The following is a 21,492-nucleotide window of genomic DNA, read 5'->3' as shown; positions in this document are numbered from 1 at the left end:
ACTTAAGGAGAAAGAAATACTTCCTTAATCTACCCTGTCCCCCTAACTTTAAGACCTTTCCCCCCCAAAAAATGAAAGATTTGAGTAATGGCCTTCTGGAAATAATCCTCTATAGTGTGGTTGATGTTTGGTGAAGTATATTTTAAGCAAGCTTGTAGTTACTTGTTTATTTAGGAGTTAGGCATGTCCAAAGCTAATGTTATATTATTGCTTATCTTATACTGATGATTCTTTGGGTGAACTTAGTTGAGGAGTTCTGGGGAATACTCTATATACTGATGTTATCATTCTTCCTCCAAGGTGTGTGACATATATATAAATTATGACCTTCCGTTAGTGGTGTTGTTTCCTCCTGGGATCTTCTATTCTGCACTCCTCAGCCTGGATACCAGCATCCTGAACCAGCTGTGTTTTATTATGCACAGGTACAAAGCCTTTTTACCATTTTATGAAACAATGTATTATAATTCTCTCTTCCTCTTTCAGCTATAATACAATAAATATTCCTACTCGTCTTCTGCCAGGGCCTCTGGAAATTGGAAATGTGGCTTGCTTTTGGACATGACCTTCGATATGGGGCCATGGTAGCCGTGTTGTTTTTAACTCCTCCACTGCTGTGACTACGGAATAAAAAAAAAAATTCATAGTTAAGGACTTGTTGTGCAATGGTACTGTTGCACTCAGCGTTGTTCATTCTAATTGCTGTGTCTTCAGGAAAAATTAGTCATTTGGTGATAATTGCTTTGAGTGTTTGTAGCTTCTCTGGTAAAAATAACATTTTCTGGGAGATAAGGGGAGCTATTGCCAATTATGTGAAACTATAAGTATTATTTCTGGTCTCCTCTAATTCTTTCACTTGTGGACTGAAATTAGTTTCTTCAGTCCATAAGTGTAGACTTTTTTTTTTAAGACGGAGTTTTGCTCTTATCACTCGAGTGCAGTGACATAATCTCGGCTCACTGCAACCTCTGCCTCCCGGATTCAAGCAATTCTCCCCCTCAGCCTCCTGAGTAGCTGGGATTACAGGTGCCTGCCACCACACCTGGCTAATTTTTTGTATTTTTCGTAGAGCATGGTTTCACCATGTTGGCCAGGCTTGTCTCGAACTCCTTACCTCAGGTGATCCACCCACCTTGGCCTCCCAAAGTGCTGGGGTTACAGGCGTGAGCCACCATGCTCAGCTTAGTGTAGACCTTGTTGGCATAACTTGTAGGACTATGTCAAGGTTAAAATGTTTAAAAACTAATTAGTTGTTAATAGTTCTCAGACAAGAATTTCCCCTTTATCCTTTCTGCTGCACCTTTTTTTTTTTTTACATTAGGAAAATATATTCTTTATCAGTGACTGCTTTTGAGCCTCTATTAATTTTTTTTTATTATTTTACTTTAAGTTCTGGGATACATGTGCAGAATGTGCAGGTTTGTTATGTAGGTATTCATGTGCCATGGTGGTTTGCTGCACCTATGAACCCATCATCTAGGTTTTAAGACCTGCATGCATTAGGTATTTGTCTTAATGCTCTTCCTCCCCTTGCCCCCCACCCCCTGGCAGGCCCCAGTGTGTGATGTTCTCCTCCCTGTGTCCATGTGTTCTCATCATTCAACTCCCATTTATGAGTGAGAATTCTATTAAATTTTTAGTAGTGAAACATTGAAAGCATTTTTCATTGCTTATTTTTTATTTAGTCAAGTATACAACTTAAGTATACAACTTATTGAGCCTGTATTAATGTTCACTTGAGGAGAATGTACCACAAAAGGATAAAATCCTTAACTAGACCACTGGATATTTGTGTATATGCACATTTGCATATATTTACATTTAAAATGTATGGGTTTTTTTTTAATTTTACCATTTCAAAGGCATTATGTTCAAAGTCATGTTAAATGTTTCATTCTGTTTGTTTTTTCTGTTAGGTATCGTAAAAATTTGACTGCAGCAAAGAAAAATGAGTTGGTACAAAAGGTATGAATAAGAAAGCTCTGTGTTAAATCACTGTTGTTTAAAAATTAAGTCTAGATATTTATGACCTGATGGGAATAAGAAGGAAAGGGAGAATAGGTGATAGTGACAATTTTTTATTTCTTTCCCATTAGACAAAATCAGAGTTCAATTTCAGCAGCAAGACTTATCAAGAATTTAATCACTATTTGACATCAATGGTTGGTTGCCTGTGGACGTCTAAACCCTTTGGGAAAGGAATATATATTGACCCTGAAATCCTAGAAAAAACTGGAGTGACTGAATATAAAAACAGTTTAAATGTAATCCATCATCCTTCTTTCTTGAGTTACGCTGTTTCCTTTTTGCTGCAGGTAAGGGTATTTAAAGAATTTTTAGATTTTGTATAGTAATACTGTGATGGCGGATATAGGAAATGCCATAAATTTAATGTGTCTGAATTGCAAAACGTGTTTAGTAATTTTTTTTTAAGTAACAACTAAATTTTGGGCATTGTACTAGGCTCTGGGATTCCAGTTAATTTAAGTAAGTTTCTGTCCTCTAAGAGAGCTTGGGCTTGTAGCAGAGACAGGCTTGTAAACAAATTACTATAATACAATGTGGCAAAATGAGAAAAGGTTCAGTTGTAAGAAGGATGGGGGAGTGATTAGTCCAGTCCTGCCTGGGTAGAGGTGGTGCCATGTAAGGAAAGCCTTCATAGATGTGGAAGCTCTCATAAAATCCTTCTAGACAAGATAGAAAATGTAGGCTAGATGATAGTACAATTAGAGTTAGAATCTTAGTCAAAGACTGCTGATTTAATGGATTGATATCAATGGAGGACGGTTTATGTTTGTGTGTGTCCTTTCAGGACTTAATTCTCAGCCCTGTCACTTTCAACATTATGTGTGTGTGACATGGAGAAGAACTCAAATGGTAGTATCTGAAATGCATGGATGAGACAACAGGGTGGAATTACAAATAACCTGAAAGAATTTGGACTCAGGATTCCCTTAACAGACCGGAACATTGAGATATTTAACAAAATGAAAAAAAAGTGTGCAGGGTGCAGGAGATATTCATTGAATAAATTTTAATATACGTATACAACGAACCAGGCACTATAGTGAGTAAGACCCTCTGAGTGTTGTCGTTAGAGAGCTTAACATCTAGTCAGGGAGGCAGTCATTAAACAGACATCTTAGAAAAAACAATAATGAGTGATATAATAAGAGAAAGTACAGAGGATGATGAAAAAATACAAAGGGGCGCTAAGTTCAGGATTTGCAGAAATGATGCTGATTGGAATTTTGAAGTGTGAACATGAGCTTGTCAAGATAAGAACAGAGTTTGAGGAAAAGTGTGAAGATGCAGAGCAAATATAGAATAGAAGTCAGCAAACTTTTCTTGTAGAGGGCCAGATTGTAAATATTTCAGATTTTACAGGCCACGTGGTCTGTGTCAAGAATACTCAACTTTATCATTGTAGCATGAAAGCAACTGTAGACAAAGCATAAACAAATGGTTATAGTTGTATTCCAGTAAATAATTTATTTACAAAGCCAGGTGTTGAGCTAGAGTTTTGGTCTTGGGCCGTGGTTGGATGACCCCTATGTTAGAGCCTGTCATGTTTGAGGAACATGAGGTAGAATTGTAGGGCTAGAGCAGTGATTCTACACTGACTGAGTGACAGAATTGTCAGTGGTGCTTTTTCTTTTTTTTTTTCTTTTTTTTTTTTTTGAGATGGAGTCTCGCTCTCTCGCCCAGGCTAGAGTGCAGTGGTGCAATCTTGGCTCACTGCAACCTCTGCCTCCCAAGATCAAGCGATTCTCCTGCCTCAGCCTTCCGAATAGCTGGGATTACAAGTGCCCGCCACCATGCCCGGCTAATTTTTATATTTTTAGTAGAGACAGGGTTTCACCATGTTAGCCAGGGTGGTCTTGAACTCCTGACTTCAGGTGATCTGCCTGCCTCGGTCTCCCAAAGTGCTGAGATTATAGGCATGAGCCACCGTGCCCAGCCAGTGGTGCTTTTTCAAAGTGTACATCTTTAGCTGCTCCCATGCTGAGACTCTGATTTAATAACTCTAGGGTGACATTCAGGACCCACCTTTTAAATAGTTCTGATATACAACAAGAGTTGAGAGCCACTGGGCTAGACTATAACATGGTAGGAGATGAGGTTTTGAAATGTAGTCAAGGACTACATGCTGAGGAAAATAATACATAAGCCTCTGAAACCATATTGATTGATTTGAATATTTGAGTAAGAATTATATTTTTTAATTACATAGAAGAATTTCAGAGACTACAGTATAGTGATTTTCTGATATTTCTTCTTGTCTTTTTCTCTTTTCTTACCTTCATAATAACTTATCATACAATATACAAAAACCTGTGTCAAATTAATAATATTAATATTACTACTAACATGAGGCTACTAGATGAAATTTTAAATGTTTGCAGGTCTTTTTCCCCCTGGACTAAATCCTTCTGCAAATGTAAGGTGCACATACTGTATTTTACATGCACTTAGGTACATTTGTTATTTCTGTTTGTTTTCGTGTTTTACAGATTGCCTTATTTTTCTTTTTTAAGACAAGGTGTCGTTCTCACTCTCTGTCCCCCAGGATGGAGTGCACTGTCACAATCTCGGCTCACTACAGCCTTGACCTCGGGGGCTCAAGTGATCCTCCCATCTCTGCCTCCTCAGTAGCTGGGACTACAGGCGTGTGCCAACACTCCTGGCTAGTTTTTTCCTATTTGTAGGGATGGAGTTTCGCCATATTGCCCAGGCTGGTCTCAAACTCCTGAGTTCAAGCGAGATGCCTGCCTCAGTCTCCCAAAGTGCTGGAATTAAAGGTGTGCACCACTGTGCCTGGCTACTTTTTTTTTTTAGATTTTATTTTGAAATATGTAAAAATTTACATATAATTCTATACTATGAAAATCTCACTTCTGTCCTTTCCTCTTCCATCTTTTACCATCTTCTGCCTTGAGATAACCATTTCTATTGCTTTTTGTTTTTTCCATCCAGTGTTTCCTTTCTTTAAACTTAGTAAGCATTGTTTTATAATCTCTATTTGATAATTCCATCATCTGAAGTTTTTGAATGTCTGTTTCTGTTGCCCGCTTTTTTTTTTTTTTTTCTTTCTTTCTTTTGTGCTTCTTCCTCATACTGCTTCGTTTCTTTGTGTGCCCGGTTATCTTTAACCATCTGCTGGATACTTGGACTATTATTTTATAGAAATAATTTGAACACTGAAATGATATCTTTCTGCACAGAGGACTTTCCTTTGCTTCTTACTGGTACCCAGTGGTGCTCTTTGTCTGGCACTACCCTAATCCAAGTTCTGTGTCTGAGATCCCTGAACTATAGGAGGTCAGACTGCAAGCTTGTAAGAGGACTAATTTACTTCTGGTTATGTCTTACCTTGAAGGTATATATCCCATTGTGTTTTCAAGTTTAAAGTGGGGCATGATTTATAAGAGTTCCCAATTTTGGAAAACCCTGTGCTCTGAATTTAATTACATTAGTTTTTTGAGGCCATAGAAGTACAGTTCACTTTGGTAGCAAATTCCTCTGGATTGGCAAATTCCCTCAGGCCAAAAGCGATTTTGAGTATTAGACTGACTTCTTTGGGTTATCATCTTCTATATTTTGGCCTTGTAACTCCTTCCTATAGCATTAGCACCTTGTTACTTTAAAAAAAAAAAATCTATCTTTTGTTATGGAAAAGTGTCAAACATAACAAAGGTAGAATAGTATGATGAGGCCAGGCACGGGGTGGCTCACACCTGTAATTGTAGCAGTTTGGGAGGCCAAGGCAGGCAGATCACTTGAGGTCAGTAGTTTGAGACCAGCCTGGCCAACATGGCAAAACCCCATCTCTACTAAAAGTACAAAAAATTAGCCAGGCGTTGTGGCTCGTGCCTGTAGTCCCAGCTACTCAGGAAGCTGAGGCAGGAGAATCACTTGAACCCAGGAGGCAGAGGTTGCAGTGAGCCGAAATGGCATCACCGCACTCCAGCCCGGGTGACAGAGCAAGACTCCATCTCACAAAAAACAAAAAACAAAACACAAGAACAACAAAAAACAAATACACAGTTCAATGGCTTTTAGTTTAGTCATAGAGTTGTGCATCCATCACCATCATCAATTATAGAACATTTTCATTATTCCCAAAAGAAACATCACACCCTGTAGCTATCATTCCCCATGGCCTCCCACCGCCCAGTCTTAAGCAAACACTAATCTACTTTATATATCTATGTATTTACCTGTTCTAGAAGTTCCTTTTTTTTGAGACAGAGTCTCGCTCTGCTGCCCAGGTTGGAGTGCAATGACGCGATCTCGGCTCACTGCAACCTCTGCCTCCCAAGTTCAAGCTATTCTCCTACCTTAGCCTCCCAATAGCTGGGATGACAGGCGTGTGCCACCATGCCTGGCTAATTTTTTTGTATTTTTAGTAGAGACAGGGTTTCACCATGTTGGTCAGGCTGGTCTCGAACTCCTGACCTCGTGATCCGCCCACCTCAGCCTCCCAAAGTGCTGGGATTACAGGCGTGACCCACCCGGCCCCGCCTCTAGAAGTTTCAAATCAATGAAATCATACAATATGTGGTCTTCTGTGACTGGCTTCTTTCTTTTTCTTTTTTGAGACAGAGTCTTGCTCTGTCACCTGGGCTGGAGTGCAGTGATACCATTCCAGCTCACTGCAACCTCTGCCTCCTGGGTTCAAGCGATTCTCCTGCCTCAGCCTCCTGAGGCACTTGCCACCATGCCCAGCTAATTTTTTGTATTTTTAGTAGAGACACGGTTTCACCATGTTGGCCAGGCTGGTCTCTAACTCCTGACCTCAGGTGATCTGCTCCACCTCCCATAGTGCTGGGATTATAGGCATGAGCCACAGTGCCCGACCTGGCTTCTTTCACTTAGCATAATGTTTTCAGCATTCAGCTATATTATGGCATGTATCAGTACTTTATTTTTACTGATAAATAATATTCCTTTGATAGATATGACACATTTTATTCATTTATCAATTGATGGACATTTTTGTTGTTTTCACTTTTTGGTGATTGTGAATAAGTATTCTTGTAAAAGGTTTTGTGTGGACATATGTTTTCATTTCTCTTGGGTGTATATACCTTGGGTATATATACTTAAAGAGTGGGAATACTAGATCATATGGTAACTCTATGTTTAACCACTGGAAGAACTTCCAGACTGTTTTCCAAAGTGGCAGCACCATTTCACATTCCCATCAGTGGTATGTGAGAGTTCCATTTTCTCCACCTCTTTCCTAACACTTTTTATCCTTTTTTTTTTTTTTTTTTTTGGTTCTAGCATCCTGGATGTGTGAAGTGGTATTTCATTGTGGTATTGATTTGCATTTCCATGGTAGCTATTGATGTTTAGCATCTTTTCATGTGCTTATTGATCATTTATATATTTTCTTTGGAGAAATTCTATTCACACTGTTTGCTCATTTAAACATTTTTTTTTAAGTTTTTTAGTTTCTTAATTTTTTTTTTTTTTTTGAGATGGTCGTTCGGTAGCTCAGGATGGAGGGTAGTGGCACAATCACAACTTACTACAGCCTCGAACTCCAGAGCTCAATTGATCCTCCCACTTCAGCCTTCTGAGTAGCTGGGACTACAAGTGCATACCACCACTCCTGACTCATTTTTTGTAGACAGGGTTTCACCATATTGCCCAGGCTGGTCTGGAACTCCTGGGCTCAAATGGTCCATCTGGGTTGGCCTCCCAGAGTGCTGGGATTACAGGTGTGAGCCACCACACCTGGCCCTTTGCTCATTTTTTAATGAGTTTATTTGTGATTTTATTATCAAGTTATAATAGTTCTTTTATATTCTAGATACAAATCCTTTATCAAATATGTAATTTTCAAAAGTTTTCTCCAATTTTGTGGGTTGTCTTCACTTTTTTGTTAATGTCTTTTGATTTACAAAAGTTTTAAATTTTGATGAAATGAAATTTCACTTTTTTTTCCTATTGCTTATGCTTTTGTTGTCAGAGCTTAAGAAATCACTGCCTAACGCAAGGTTATTAAGATTTACTCCTCTGTTTTGTCTGAGAATTTTATAGTTTTAACTCTTATATTTGGGTTTTTTAAATCGATTTTATCTCTTGTATATGTTGTGATTTAAGTAAACAACTTCATTTTTGTGTGTGTGAGTACACAAATGTACCCACACCATTTGTTGAAAAGGCTACTCTTTCCCATTAAAATGTCTTGGCACCCTTGTCTAAAGTCAATGGACCATAGATGTATGGACTCTTAATTCTATTTTATGGAGCTATATGTCTATCCTTATGCCAGTAAATGCTGTCTTGATTAGTATAGATTTGTAGTAAGATTTGAAATCAGAAAATATGAGTTCCCCAACTTGTTCTTTTTCAAGATTGTTTTGGCTATTCTTGGTTCCTTGAAATTCCATATGAATTTTAGAACCAGCTTATTAATTTCTATAAAGAATCCAGGCCGGGCACAGTGGCTCACACCTGTAATCCAGCACTTTGGGAGACTGAGATGGGCGGACCACCTGAGGTCAAGAGTTCGGGACCAGACTGGCCAACATGGTGAAATGTTGGCCATTTCTCTACTAAAAGTACAAAAATTAGCCAGGCGTGGTGGCACATGCCTGTAATCCCAGCTACCAGCTACTCGAGCGGCTGAGGTGGGAGAATCGCTTGAACCCGGGGAGCGGAGGTTACAGTGAGCTGAGATTGTGCCACTTCACTCCAGCCTGGGTGAAAGAGCAAAACTCTGTCTCAAAAAAAAAAAAAAAAAGAAAGAATCCAGCTGCTATTCTGATAGATAATGGCTTGTAATCTGTAGAAATTTGGGTAGTTTTGCCATCCCAATAATATTCTTCCAATGCATGAACATCATATGTCATTCCATTTATGTAGGTCTTCAGTTTTTTTCAACAATGTTTTGCAGTTTTCAGATTATAAATTTTATACTTCTTTGGTTAAATTTATTCCTAAGTATTGTGTTTTTTGATGTTGTCATAAATGAAATATTTTTCTTGATTTCAGTTTTGGATTGCTTATTGCTATTATATAGAAATGCAGTTGATCTGCATCCATATATTGATCCTATATCTCATAATGTTGTTGAACTCATTTATTAGTTTTTATAGCTTTTTGGTATATTCCTTAGGATTTTCCACATACAAGATTATGTCTTCTGCAAACAGAGATAGTTTTGTTTTTTCCTCTTAAATTTGAATGCCTTTTCTTTGTCTTGCCTAATTGTACTGCCTAGAACCTCAGGTACTATGTCGAATAAAATGGCAAGAATGGCCACTTAATCGTAGGGAGAAACATTTCACTTTGTCGTTTGTCAGGTTGGGGAACTGCCCTTCTATTCCTAGTTTGTTGAATGGTGTTTTTTGATGGAATCTCGTTCTTCTTGCCCAGGCTGTAGTGCAGTGGTGCAGTCTTGGCTCACTGCAACCTCCACCTCCTGGGTTCAAGCAATTCTCTTGCCTCAGTCTCCCAAGTAGCTGGGATTATAGGCACCTGCCACCACGCCCGGCTAATTTTTGTATTTTTAGTAGAGATGGGGTTTTACCATGTTGGCCAGGCTGGTCTCAAACTCCTGACCTCAGGTGATCTGCCCACCTCGGCCTCCCAAAGTGCTGGGATTACAGACGTGAGCCACCACGCCTGGCCGAATGTTTTTTTTTTTATTATGAATGGGTGTTAGATGTTGTGAAACAATTTTTCTGCATCTATAAACATGGTTTGGTGGTTTTTGTCGTCTATTCTACTGATATGGTATATTACATTAATTGAGGTTCAGATGTTTAACCAACCTTGCATTCTTAGAATAAATCCTGTTTGGTGATGGATAACAATTCCCTTTTACACATTACTGGGTACTTTTTTTTTTGTAACCCTCTATAGCACACAGGCTTACTAAATTCAGGAAGGGCAACCAAAAACTCTTTTTACAAGTCTTATAGATTCTTGGAAACAAACAGATTTGACTATTGAATAAAAAATGTTAAAGCATATAAGTGACCAGTTTAGTTTGGAAAATAGCTCAGGCTAGATTGTCATATAAGACTTTTATGAGATAATGTTGAACTTCATAAAGACATGTGAGTCAAGTGCAGACATAAATAATTGTAATGATAATAATTATTATGATGGTACTAATGTTTTGCCTTGCCTTTGTTTAATAACTTACGCTCTTTTTATTTTTTTGAGACAGAGTTTCACTCTCGTCACCCAGGCTGGAGTGCAGTGGCACGATCTTGGCTCACTGCAATCTCTGCCTCCTGGGTTCAAGTAATTCTCCTGTTTCAGCCTCCTGAGTAGCTGGGATTATAGGCACCTGCCACCACACCCAGCTAATTTTTGTGTTTTTAGTAGAGATGGGTTTCACCATGTTGGTTAGGCTGGTCTCGAACTCCTGACCTCAGGTGGTCCTCCCTCCTTGGCCTCCCTAAGTGCTGGGGTTACAGGTGTGAGCCACCGCTCCTGCCTTATCCTCTTTTTTTAAGTACCACAATATACATTGACTCTTTGATTATCAAAGCAGTCCTGTAAGGTTGTAAGGTTAGGCACCATTATTCCCATCTGAAAGGGGAAGGAATAGCCTCAGGAAGATTGATTTATTGCTAAAAGGGAAAAATAATTAACAATTATTTATTTGTTTATTTATTTATTTATTTATTTATTATTTTTCCATGTTTTATTTCCATAGGTTTTTGGGGAACAGGTGGTATTTGGTTACATGAGTAAGTTATTTAGTGGTAATTTGTGAGATTTTGGTGCACACATCACCTGAGCAGTATACACTGAACCCAATTTGTGGTCTTTTATCCCTCACTCCCTTCCCACCCTTTCCCCGAGTCCCCAGAGTCCATTGTGTCATTCGTATGCCCTTGCATCCTCATAGCTTAGCTCCCACTTATGAGTGAGAACGTATGATGGTTTTTTTTTCCATTCCTGAGTTACTTCACTTAGAATAATAGTCTCCAATCCCATCTAGATTGCTGCAAATGCCATTAATTCATTCATTTTTATGGCTGAGTAGTATTTCATCATATATATATGCCACAGTTTATTTACCCACTCATTGATTGATGGGTGTTTGGGTTAGTTCCACATTTTTGCAATTGCAAATTCTGCTGCTATAAACATGCATGCACAAGTGCCTTTTTTTTGTATAATGACTTCTTTTCCTCTGGGTAGATACCCAGTAGTGGGATTACTGGATCAAATGGTAGTTCTACTTTTAGTTATTTAAGGAATCTCCACACTGTTTTCCATAGTGGTTGTACTAGTTTACATACCCATCAGCAGTGTAGAAGGGTTCCCTTTTCACCACATCCATGCCAACATCTATTTTTTTTATTTTATTTTTATTATGGCCAGGAATTAACAATTATTGAAGACTTGTGACTCGCCAGACTTGGCCTGTAATGTACATATATGTGTTAGGCCTCAAAACTAGGTATCACTATCCCTGTTTTACAGGAGAGGAAGCTGAACTTCCAGAGTAAATTGACCCTGGATCAGTAACAAGCAAGAGAGGACACTGGGGCCATGCACTGTGATTCGTGCTTGTAATCCCAGCACTTTGGGAGGCTAAGGTGGGAGGATTGCTTGAGCCCAGGAGTTTGAGACCAGCCTTGGCAATATAGTGTGATGCTGTCTTTACATAAAAACTTAGCCTGGTTTGGTGGCATGCACCTGTGCTCTCAGTTACTTGGGAAGTTCAGGTGGGAGGATCACATGAGCCTAGGAAGTCAAGGTTGCTGTGAGCTGTGATTGCTCCATTGAACTCTAGCCTGGGTGACAGAGTGAGACCTTGTCTCAAAAACAAAAGGGGACATTGTTTTTCTTTTTTTTGTTTTTTTTTTTAATTTGGGGTATTTATATGATATTTTGATACAGCATACAATATGTAATGATCAAGTTAGAGTAAATGGGATATCTTACCATTTTCCATGTTAAGAATATCCCAAATCTCTTCTAGCCACTTTGAAATATACAATAAATTATTACTTATAGTCACACTACTGTGATATTAAACACTAGAATGTATTCCTTCTATCTAACTGTCTTTTGGACCCATTAACCAACCTCTCTTCACACCTGTCCCCCACCCCCTTCTCCTAGCCACCGGTGACCATCATTCTACTCTCTACCTCCATGAGATCCACTTTTTTAGCTCCCACATATGTGTGAGAACATGCAATGTTTGTCTTACTGTGCTTGGCTTATTTCATTTACCATAATGTACTCCACTTCCATCCACATAGCCACAAATGACAGAATTTCATTATTTTGTATGGTTGAATAATATCTACCACATTTTCTTTATCCATTCATTTGTCGATGGATATGTTATTGGTAGTTTAATAGGAATAGCATTGAATCTGTAAATTGCTTTGGGCAGTATGGCTTTTTTTTTTTCCCCGAGACAGAGTTTTGCTCTTGTTGCCCAGGCTGGAGTGCAATGGCGCAATCTCGGCTCACCACAACCTCCTCCTCCAGGGTTCTAGCGATTCTCCTGCCTTAGCCTCCCGAGTAGCTGGGATTACAGGCATGTGCTACCACGCCTGGCTAATTTTTGTATTTTTAGTAGAGATGGAGTTTCACCATGTTGGCCAGGCTGGTCTTGAACTCCTGACCACAGGGGATCCGCCTGCCTTGACCTCCCGAAGTGCTGGGATTATAGGCGTGAGCTACCGCACCTGGCTGGAATGATTTTTAAGTAGGGTTGTAAAATGGTCTGAGTTGATGTGATAGAGATCACTTTTTTTTTTTTTTTTTTTTTGAGACAGTGTCTCTCTCTGTCACCCAGGCTGGAGTGCAGTGGCACAATCTCAGCTCACTGCAGCCTCCACCTTACGGGTTCAAGTGATTCTCATGCCTCCACCTCTCAAATAGCTGGGATTACAGGCTTGTGCCACCACGCCCGGCTAATTTTTGTATTTTTAGTAGGGACAGGGTTTCGCCGTGTTGGTCAGGCTGATCTTGAACTCCTGACCTCAAGTGATCCACCCGCCTAGGCCTCCCAAAAGTGCTGGGATTATAGGCATGAGCCACTGTGCCCGGCCAATAGAGATCACTTTGGCTTATTTTTGGAGTATGGGGTTATAAGAGGCCCGAATGGGAACAGGAACACCCATTAGGTGGCTATTGCTGATGTCTAGACAACAGATATTGACAGTGATTTGTATCCAAGGGGTAGTAATGGAAATTGACAGAAATGGACGATTTGAGGTATATTGCAGTGGTAGAACAGATGGGACTTGATGATAGTTTGATTGGAAGTGGGAATGAGAAAATGACTTTTTTTTTTCTTCTTGAGACGGAGTCTCGCTCTGTTGCTCAGGCTGGAGTGCAGTGTGTGATCTCGGCTCACTGCAAGCTCTGCCTCCCAGGTTCATGCCATTCTCTTGCCTCAGCCTCCTGAGTAGCTGGGACTACAGGTGCCCGCCACCACGCCTGGCTAATTTTTTGTATTTTTTAGTAGAGACGGGGTTTCACCGTGTTAGCCAGGATGGTGATCCACCCTCCTCGGCCTCCCAAAGTGCTGGGATTACAGGCTTGAGCCACTGCGCCTGGCCTTTTTTTTCTTTGTGAGACAGAGTTTTGCTCTTGTTGCCCAGGTTGAAGTGCAATGATATGATTTCGGCTTTCTGAAACCTCCGCCTCCCGAGTTCAAGTGATTTTCCTGCCTCAGCTTCCCAAGTAGCTGGAATTACAGGCGCCCGCTACCATGCCCACCTAATTTTTTTGTATTTTTAGAAGAGATGGGTTTTCACCATGTTGACCAGGCTGGTCTTAAACTCCTGACCTCAGGTAATCCACCTGCCTCGGCCTCCCAAAGTGTTGGGATTACAGGCATGAGCCACCGCGCCCGGCTGACTTTGGTTTTTTGACTTGAACAGTTGAGTTGGTGGTAGTTCCATTTATTATTAAGAGGAATACCGATGAGAGAACAGGAGAGGTTATTTTGTTTTGTGAGGAGGACAATTTGAGAATCAAGTTCTGTTTGACCTGCTTAAATTTGAGATGCTTGTTAGACATCCAAGAAAAAAATGTAAGTAGACAGTTGGAGCTTGGTGTTCAGAAGAGATGTTCAAGCTAGAGAAATAAATAGAATATGGAATTCATCAGTGAGTAGTATATTCATCAATTACAAAAACTTTTTTTTTCACTTTCCTGCTTCTAAGAGATAAGATACGTCGTGTGATCATTGTCAGTCAGGTAGGAATAATAGCGTATTTGTCATTTGCTATTGGAGTGTGCACAGGCAGACTGCCAGAATCAGACTTTGCAGGATGGATGTCAGCAGCTTGGGGAAAAAATCTGGAGAGAATATTGGAGCATTGTTGTAATCCTCAAAAACCCAATGATTTGGAGGGAGAGAGGGCAGAAGCAGTGATTCATACTTGTTATGGACTTTCCTGAAGCAGGAGCCAAAAGTAGTTAGCTTTATATAATTGAGGCCCCAGCACCATTAGCTTTTAGTTATTTTTTTTTTTGATGGAGTTTTGCTCTGTTGCCCAGGCTGGGGTGCAGTGGCACGATCTTGGCTCACTGCAACCTCCGCCTCCCAGGTTCAAGCAATTCTCCCGCCTCAGCCTCCCGAGTAGCTGGAATTACAGGTGCATGCCACCATGCCCGGCTAATTTTTGTTTTTGTTTTTTTTTAGTAGAGACGGGGGCTTCACCACGTTGGCCCGGCCTGGTCTCGAACTTCTGACCTTGTGATCCACCTTCCTTGGCCTCCCAAAGTGCTGGGATTACAGGCGTAAGCCACCATGCCTGGCCTAGCTTTTAGTTCTTTTAAGAAATGCGTTTATATTTCCAGTAGCCAAGAGAGGACTTTGAATGTTCCCACAGCAAAGAAATAATGTTTACAGTGATAGATATGCTAATTACCATGGTTTGATCATTAAACAATGTATACAAATATTGAAACATTGTATTGTACCACATAGATATGTACAATTATTATGTGTCAGTGAAAAGAAAAAAGAAATGGTACCTAACCAACACTCTATGGCACAGAGGATGATGTGGTGTGAAAAAATACAGACATCCCACAACTCAGAGGAGTTGTACTCTGAATAGAGGGATTGTACTCCGAATATGAAGTTTTAGAAGTACTTTCACCAGTTTATTTTGTTTATATTTACTATCTTATGTTTATAAAATGATATATGATACAAACCTGCCTACATCTAAAACAACTATTTTAATTATTCTAACAATTCTGTTAAAAAGGCATTGTGTTATACATAGTTTATTTATTTGAATAGAGACAAGGTCTCATGTTGACCAGGCTGATCTCGAACTCCTAGTCTCAAGAGATCTGCCCGGCTTGGCCTCCCAAAGTGTTGAGATTACAGGTGTGAGCCACTGTACCCGGCCTGTTATACATAGTTTAGGAGTTTTCACTTAGCAATAATTTTTAAAATGTTATTTCTTAAAGCTGATGGTTATTTGAAAGGAATCCAAAAGTGATGGTAGGAATAGAACTTTGCAAATGAGCAAGTGAAGTGCCATCTTAATTTTCTGATGATTTGTACTAACCAAGTATTTCTATCCCCATATCTCCCCACTTCTTTTTTGTTTTGTTTTGTGTTTTGTTTGTTTGTTTTTAAGGAAAGCCCAGAAGAAAGGACAGTAAACATGAGCTCTATTCAGGTAAATAAATTTACTTTCATCATGTTGAGGGATTTCATACAGCTTAATTTCATCAAGAGAATTTATGCCTTTCCTTGTTTCCAAATCTTAAGCCTGCTGCCTCCACAAAGTCAAAATGAAGTGTTTGCCTTCCAAATTCATTCCAATGACTTTAATGTGAATTTATTGGCACTTATTCTTTCTAGTCTTATCTAGGATATAACTCTTGATAGTTACAGTTGCATATATATAAAGTGTGACTGTAATGAGACTGGTGTAACAAAACCGTACATAGGCCGGGCATTGTGGCTCATGCCTGCAATCCCAGCACTTGGGGAGGTCGAGGCAGGAGGATCCCTTGAGGCCTGGATTTTTTTTTTTTTTTTTTGAGAAGGAGTCTTGCTCTGTCCCCCAGGCTGGAGTGCGGTGGTGTAATCTCAGCTCACTGCAACCACTGCCTCCCGGGTTCAAGCGATTCTCCTGCCTCAGCCTCCGGAGAAGCTGGGATTACAGGTGTGTGCCACCATGCCTGGCTAATTTTTGTTTTTTCAGTAGAGAAGATGTTTCTCCCTGTTGGCCAGCTGGTCTCGAACTCCTGACCTCAAGTGATCTACCCGCCTTGGCCTCCCAAAGTGCTGGGATTACGGACATGAGCCGCAGCACCTGGAGTCCTGGAATTTGAGATCATCCTGGGCAATGTAGCAAGACCATGCCTGTACTAAAATTTTAAAAAATTAGCCAGGCATAATGGCTTATGCCTGTGGTCCCAGCTACTCGGGAGGCTGAGGCAGGAGGATTGCTTGAGGCTGGGAAGTCGAGGCTACAGCGAGCTGTGATCACTGCTGCATTCCAGCTTGGGCAACAAACAGAGCAAAACCCTATCTCAAAAAATTAAAAAAAAAAAAACATATATAATTATCTCATTATCAAAAACTGCTATTTACATATTTAATATAGGCAGTAATGTAATAATATCGGCTCCTATGTTATCTCCTAGAGTGTGAGAATGATGACACATTTCCATTGCATAGTACTTAAATTTTTTTGCCAACATAATAAAATGGATGTTTAGCCCTTGGAATTGGGTACTTTCTGGTTTAAATGTTACTTAGTGACTGAGCTCATTTTCCCCCGGAACTAATTTTGATATGTGCATGCAGGATGCTGCAAACTCTTCCTAGGGAAAGAGGAGGAAATAGAGAAAAAGCATAGTAAAATATTTGATAAGTAATTTTCCTTTTTCTGTGCCTGCAGGGAAAGAAATGGAGCTGGTATTTGGACTATTTATTTTCACAGGGGTTACAAGGCTTGAAACTTTTTATAAGAAGTAGTGTTCATCATTCTTCCGTTCCCAGAGCAGAGGGCATAAACTACAACAATCAATATTAAATGAATGTTGACATAAACTGAGCATACTGGACAAAACTCCCTTCTCATTGCTAGAGCAAAATGACTCATCTTGAGTTCCCATTTTCATTTCACTAACAGATTGCCATCCTCAAGGAGTACTCAGCCTGGCCTTCTGTTCATGGCTTAGGAGAGCCTTGGTGTGGCTAACTGATTTTTAAAGATTTAGATTTTTTTTAGCCTACCAGTGAAAAATGGACCCCTTCATCATCAGGCCCTGCCTTCTACCAAATTATACATGAAAAGACACATCCATTTTGTGGTAGGATTTTTTCACATTTTGGGGTACTATGAGCTGCATTGATGGAAGACAGCAGGCAATATGTGGTGACAGTTAATTCACAGGCATAAACATGCAAAATACTTTGCTGCCTCTGGGGATATTGTCATTTCTCTTACTATGAACAACAGCACTAAGCACCAAGTTAACAGGATGCGACATGTATGACTCTAAAAGCCCTAAGTAGTTGGTAACTTCCTGGGCCTTCAATCATAGCAATTTGATGAGGGAAGGAAGGGAAGAGGATTTGTTGGGTAATCAAGACATTCCTGTATATGTCTGATTTCATTTAACTGCTCTATTTTGTTTGTGTGTATTGTATATGTGTATGTGTGTGTCTGTAGCTTCAGTTTTTAAGTGGTAAGGACTAAATAAACTAACTGAAATTTTACTTTTAGAAGGAATTCTGTAGTTCTAAAAAAAATTAATAATAGCTAGAATATCTTGCTGAAAATGTACTATAAAATTTTGCCTGCTGGGCATGGTGGCTTACGTCTGTAATCCCAGCACTTTGGGAGGCCAAGGTGGGTGGATCATGAGGTCAGGAGTTTGAGATGAGGCTGACCAATATGGTAAAACCCCGTCTCTACTAAAAATAGAACCTGGGAGGCGGAGGTTGCAGTGAGCCGGGATCGTGCCACTGCACTCTGGCCTGGGTGACAGAGACAGACTCTGTCTCAAAAAAAAAAAAAAAAAATTTACCTCAATTTGAGAAGAATCAAGCTGAATTAATTTTTGTCTTTAAGGATGCATACTTGGGGTTCCTTTATTTTTCCATTAAAAAAAACAAACAAACCCTAAACTATATTATTGGATGGTGTTCAGACTAGAAATCCCATTCATCCATTGACTCATTTATTGATTCAATAAATATTTATTGAGCTCCTTACTCTGTGCCAGGTACTCTTCTGTGTGCTGGTTATACAGTTGTGACCAATACAAAGTACTTGGAGTTTGTTTTTGTTTTTGTTTTTTGAGATGGAGTCTCGCTCTGTTGCCCAGGCTGGAGTGCAGTGGCATGATCTCGACTCGCTGCAACCTCTACTTTCTGGTTCAAGCGATTCTCCTGCCTCAGCCTCACGAGTAGCTGGGATTACAGGTGCCAGCCACCATGCCCAGCTAATTTTTGTATTTTTGGTAGAGACAGGGTTCCGTCATGTTGATCGGGCTGGTCTCGAACTCTTGATCTCAAGTGGTCCACCCGCCTTCGCCTCCCAAAGTGTTGGGATTGGAGGTGTGAGCCACTGCACCTAGCCCAAAGTACCTGTTTTTATGGAGTTTACATTCCAGTGGAGAAGACAGACAATAACATATATCAAATGCTATAAAGAAAGGGCAGGGAATAGGGATAGAATGTGTTGAATTTTGTCAAATGCTTTTTTTGTATCTTTTGAGATTATCATATGGCTTTTGCCCTTCATTCTGTTAACATGATATATCACGTTTACTGATTTGTGTATATTGAATCATCTTTGCATCCTGGGATGAATCCCATTGGGACAGAATGTGGAGAGGGTTGAAACTTTAGCTAAGATGGTTTAGGAAAGCCTATTTGAAGAGAGGACATACGCAGAGGCCCCAATGAAGGAAGCTTATGAACCATATAAATATTTGGGGAAAGAGCATTCTGGACAAAGGTAAAAAACAAGTGAAAAGGCCCTAAAATGTTAACTTACTTGGCATGTTTGAGGAATAACAAAGAGGCCAGTAAGGTTACAGCATAGTGATTAAGAGAGAAGAATGGTAAGAAGTGACATAAGGAAGAAAGCCAGGTCCTTATAGCCTGGCATAGATATGTAAATGGGAAGCAATTCGATTGAGAAGAGGAGTGACATAATTTGATTTCCCTTTATGAAATATGGAGCTACAATGCTAAGGTTAGAGTGAAGAAGATTAAAGAGAAAAGCAGAGACTGGTTAGGTTATTATAGTGTTCTAGGTAACAGTTTTGGACTAGTGTGATAAATGTTGAGGTGGGAGGGGTTAGAGGTTGGATTCAGACTCTATTTTGTAAATAGAGAAGATAATGTCTGCTGATAGCTTGGATATGAGGAGGAAGAAGGAGAGGAGTAAAGGATGACTCAGATTTTTGACCTGTCAATTGGGTGAACTCTGAAATTCTGAGAAGTGTACTGGAGAAGGGACAGGTTTGGAGGAATGTGGAATCAAATTCTGTTTTGGCTATGTTAGATTGGAAATGCTGTGTAGGCAATTGGATATCCAAGTCTGGACTTCAGAGTACAATTTGGGACTGGAAAATTAATTTGAGAGTCATTAGGGAATAACCATGACTTTGGATGAGATCACCTAGTACATCTAGAGAAGAGAAGGTGGCAAAAGACAGAGACCTAAGGTATGCCAGCATTGAGAAGCAGAGAAGAAGAGGAACCAGCAAAACACTGAGAAGGACCCACCAGTGACCTAGAAGAAAAATCAGGAGGCTGGTATTCTGGAAGCCACCAGAAGAAAATGTTTCACAAAAGGAAGGTAGTATTGAATGGTGTGGAATGTTGCCTGTATACCTGGAGAAAAGCAACTTCGGCTGCTTTTTTAAGTAAATGTGATAGTTTGTACTGCAAATAACTTTCCATATTGCTTTTCAATCATGATATTTTGGTCCTTAAGATCATGTAGAACTTTCCATTGTGAGAAGGAATTTGATTATTTTATCATTAAAGAAACTTTTATAAACTTAAATGTATGAAAAATAATTTTTCCCTTAGGTTTGTCTTTTTGTTCAATAATGATTCCCTGGTCCCTGGGTATCTGTTTTCCCCACAAATAAAATACTTAGATATACCTGGATACCTTATTTTGTGCATATTTCTCTTTTAACTTGTTTTTGTTTGTTTGTTTTTGTTGTTGTTGTTGAGATGGAGTCTCACTCTGTCACTAGGCTGGAGTGCAGCAGTGTGATCTCAGCTCTCTGCAACCTCTGCCTCCCGGGTTCAAGCGATTCTCCTGCCTCAGCCTCCTGAGTAGCTGGGACTACAGGCACGTGCCACCATGCCCAGCTAATTTTTGTATTTTTGGTAGAGATGGGGTTTCATCATGTTGGCCAGGATGGTCTTGATCTCTTGACCTTGGGATCCACCCATCTCAGCCTCCTGAAGTGCTGGGATTATAGGCATGAGCCACCACTCCCAGCCCACTTTTAGTTTTTTAACTCACTTAAGATTATATGGCAGTGCAAATAAGCCAAATATAGTTATCTGAAAAAATATTTTTTGAAGATTCTTCATGGCAAAAACCATAATAGTTAAATAAAGAATAGCTATTTTGCTTTGGTACAAAACATGTTGAGGAGATAAAAGAAATGGAAAATTTGGTTTATTATTGCAGTTGTAAAAAAGTATTTTCTTTATTCAGTGTTTGTGTAGAATTGGTGACATTATTAATATTGACCTAATGTTCAATATTAAAGAATACTAAAGTTGCTATTAGAGTTCTAACTTTTTTTCCTTTTTTTTTTGAAATGGAGTCTTACTCTGTCACCAGGCTGGAGTGCAGTGGCACGATCTCGGCTCACTGCAACCTCTGACCCTGGTTCAAGTGATTCTCCTGCCTCAGCCTCCTAAAGCTGGGATTACAGGCACATGCCACCACACCCAGCTAATTTTTGTGTTTTTAGTAGAGATGGGGGTTCCACCATGTTGGCCAGGATAGTCTCAATCTCATGACCTTGTGATCCGCCCGCCTTGGCCTCCCAAAGTGCTGGGATTACAGGTGTGAACCACCGCACCCAGCCCATTTTTTTCCTTTTTATTATACTTCCTCCTTCCTTTTGATCTTGGGGTTGCTCTGGAAAGAAAAGTAAGGCTATGGTGTCACACATAACTTTTATTAGCATAGTAGAATTGTTTACTAGAAAAGTTATTCTCTGTAATTCTTACTGAGATAATTTGCATTTATTATAATTTACCTTCATGGGCAAACAGATTGCTTGAGCCTTTTTGGACAAAATACAAAAAGTATGAATGAATGAGCACATATTTAATAGACTGACATCCTGGCCATTTATGAGTACTCCAGCCTTGGATATAATGACACCTACGAAATTGAACAGGACTGATTTTTTTGCGTTGTATGTTGTTGCCCTTGCATCCGTTTGTATGCAACTTACTGTTACCTGGGGTAATAAGGTTAAACATAGTATATAATTTTTTAAAATTAA

At 39.7% G+C, this 21,492-nt stretch overlaps 1 protein-coding gene across 1 annotated transcript in view; it reads left to right on the top strand.

Moving 5' to 3' along the window:
* CENPI (centromere protein I) overlaps positions 1 to 17,714 on the top strand; it is a 73,188-nt gene extending 55,474 nt beyond the window's left edge. Inside the window, exons 18-23 of the mRNA XM_026452133.1 lie at positions 301 to 425; positions 525 to 584; positions 1,917 to 1,965; positions 2,097 to 2,315; positions 15,612 to 15,653; positions 16,887 to 17,714. Of these exons, the coding sequence (XP_026307918.1) occupies positions 301 to 425; positions 525 to 584; positions 1,917 to 1,965; positions 2,097 to 2,315; positions 15,612 to 15,653; positions 16,887 to 17,021 (630 nt within the window). The 3' untranslated portion in view covers positions 17,022 to 17,714. The remainder of the gene's footprint in view (positions 1 to 300; positions 426 to 524; positions 585 to 1,916; positions 1,966 to 2,096; positions 2,316 to 15,611; positions 15,654 to 16,886) is intronic.
* Positions 17,715 to 21,492: the final 3,778 nt, after the last annotated feature.

The sequence above is a fragment of the Piliocolobus tephrosceles genome, chromosome 12 (assembly GCF_002776525.5).
Source record: "Piliocolobus tephrosceles isolate RC106 chromosome 12, ASM277652v3, whole genome shotgun sequence".
Taxonomy (NCBI): Eukaryota; Metazoa; Chordata; class Mammalia; order Primates; family Cercopithecidae; genus Piliocolobus; species Piliocolobus tephrosceles.
Note: the sequence above shows the minus strand (reverse complement) of the source record. Positions and strands in the feature narration are given on the sequence as shown.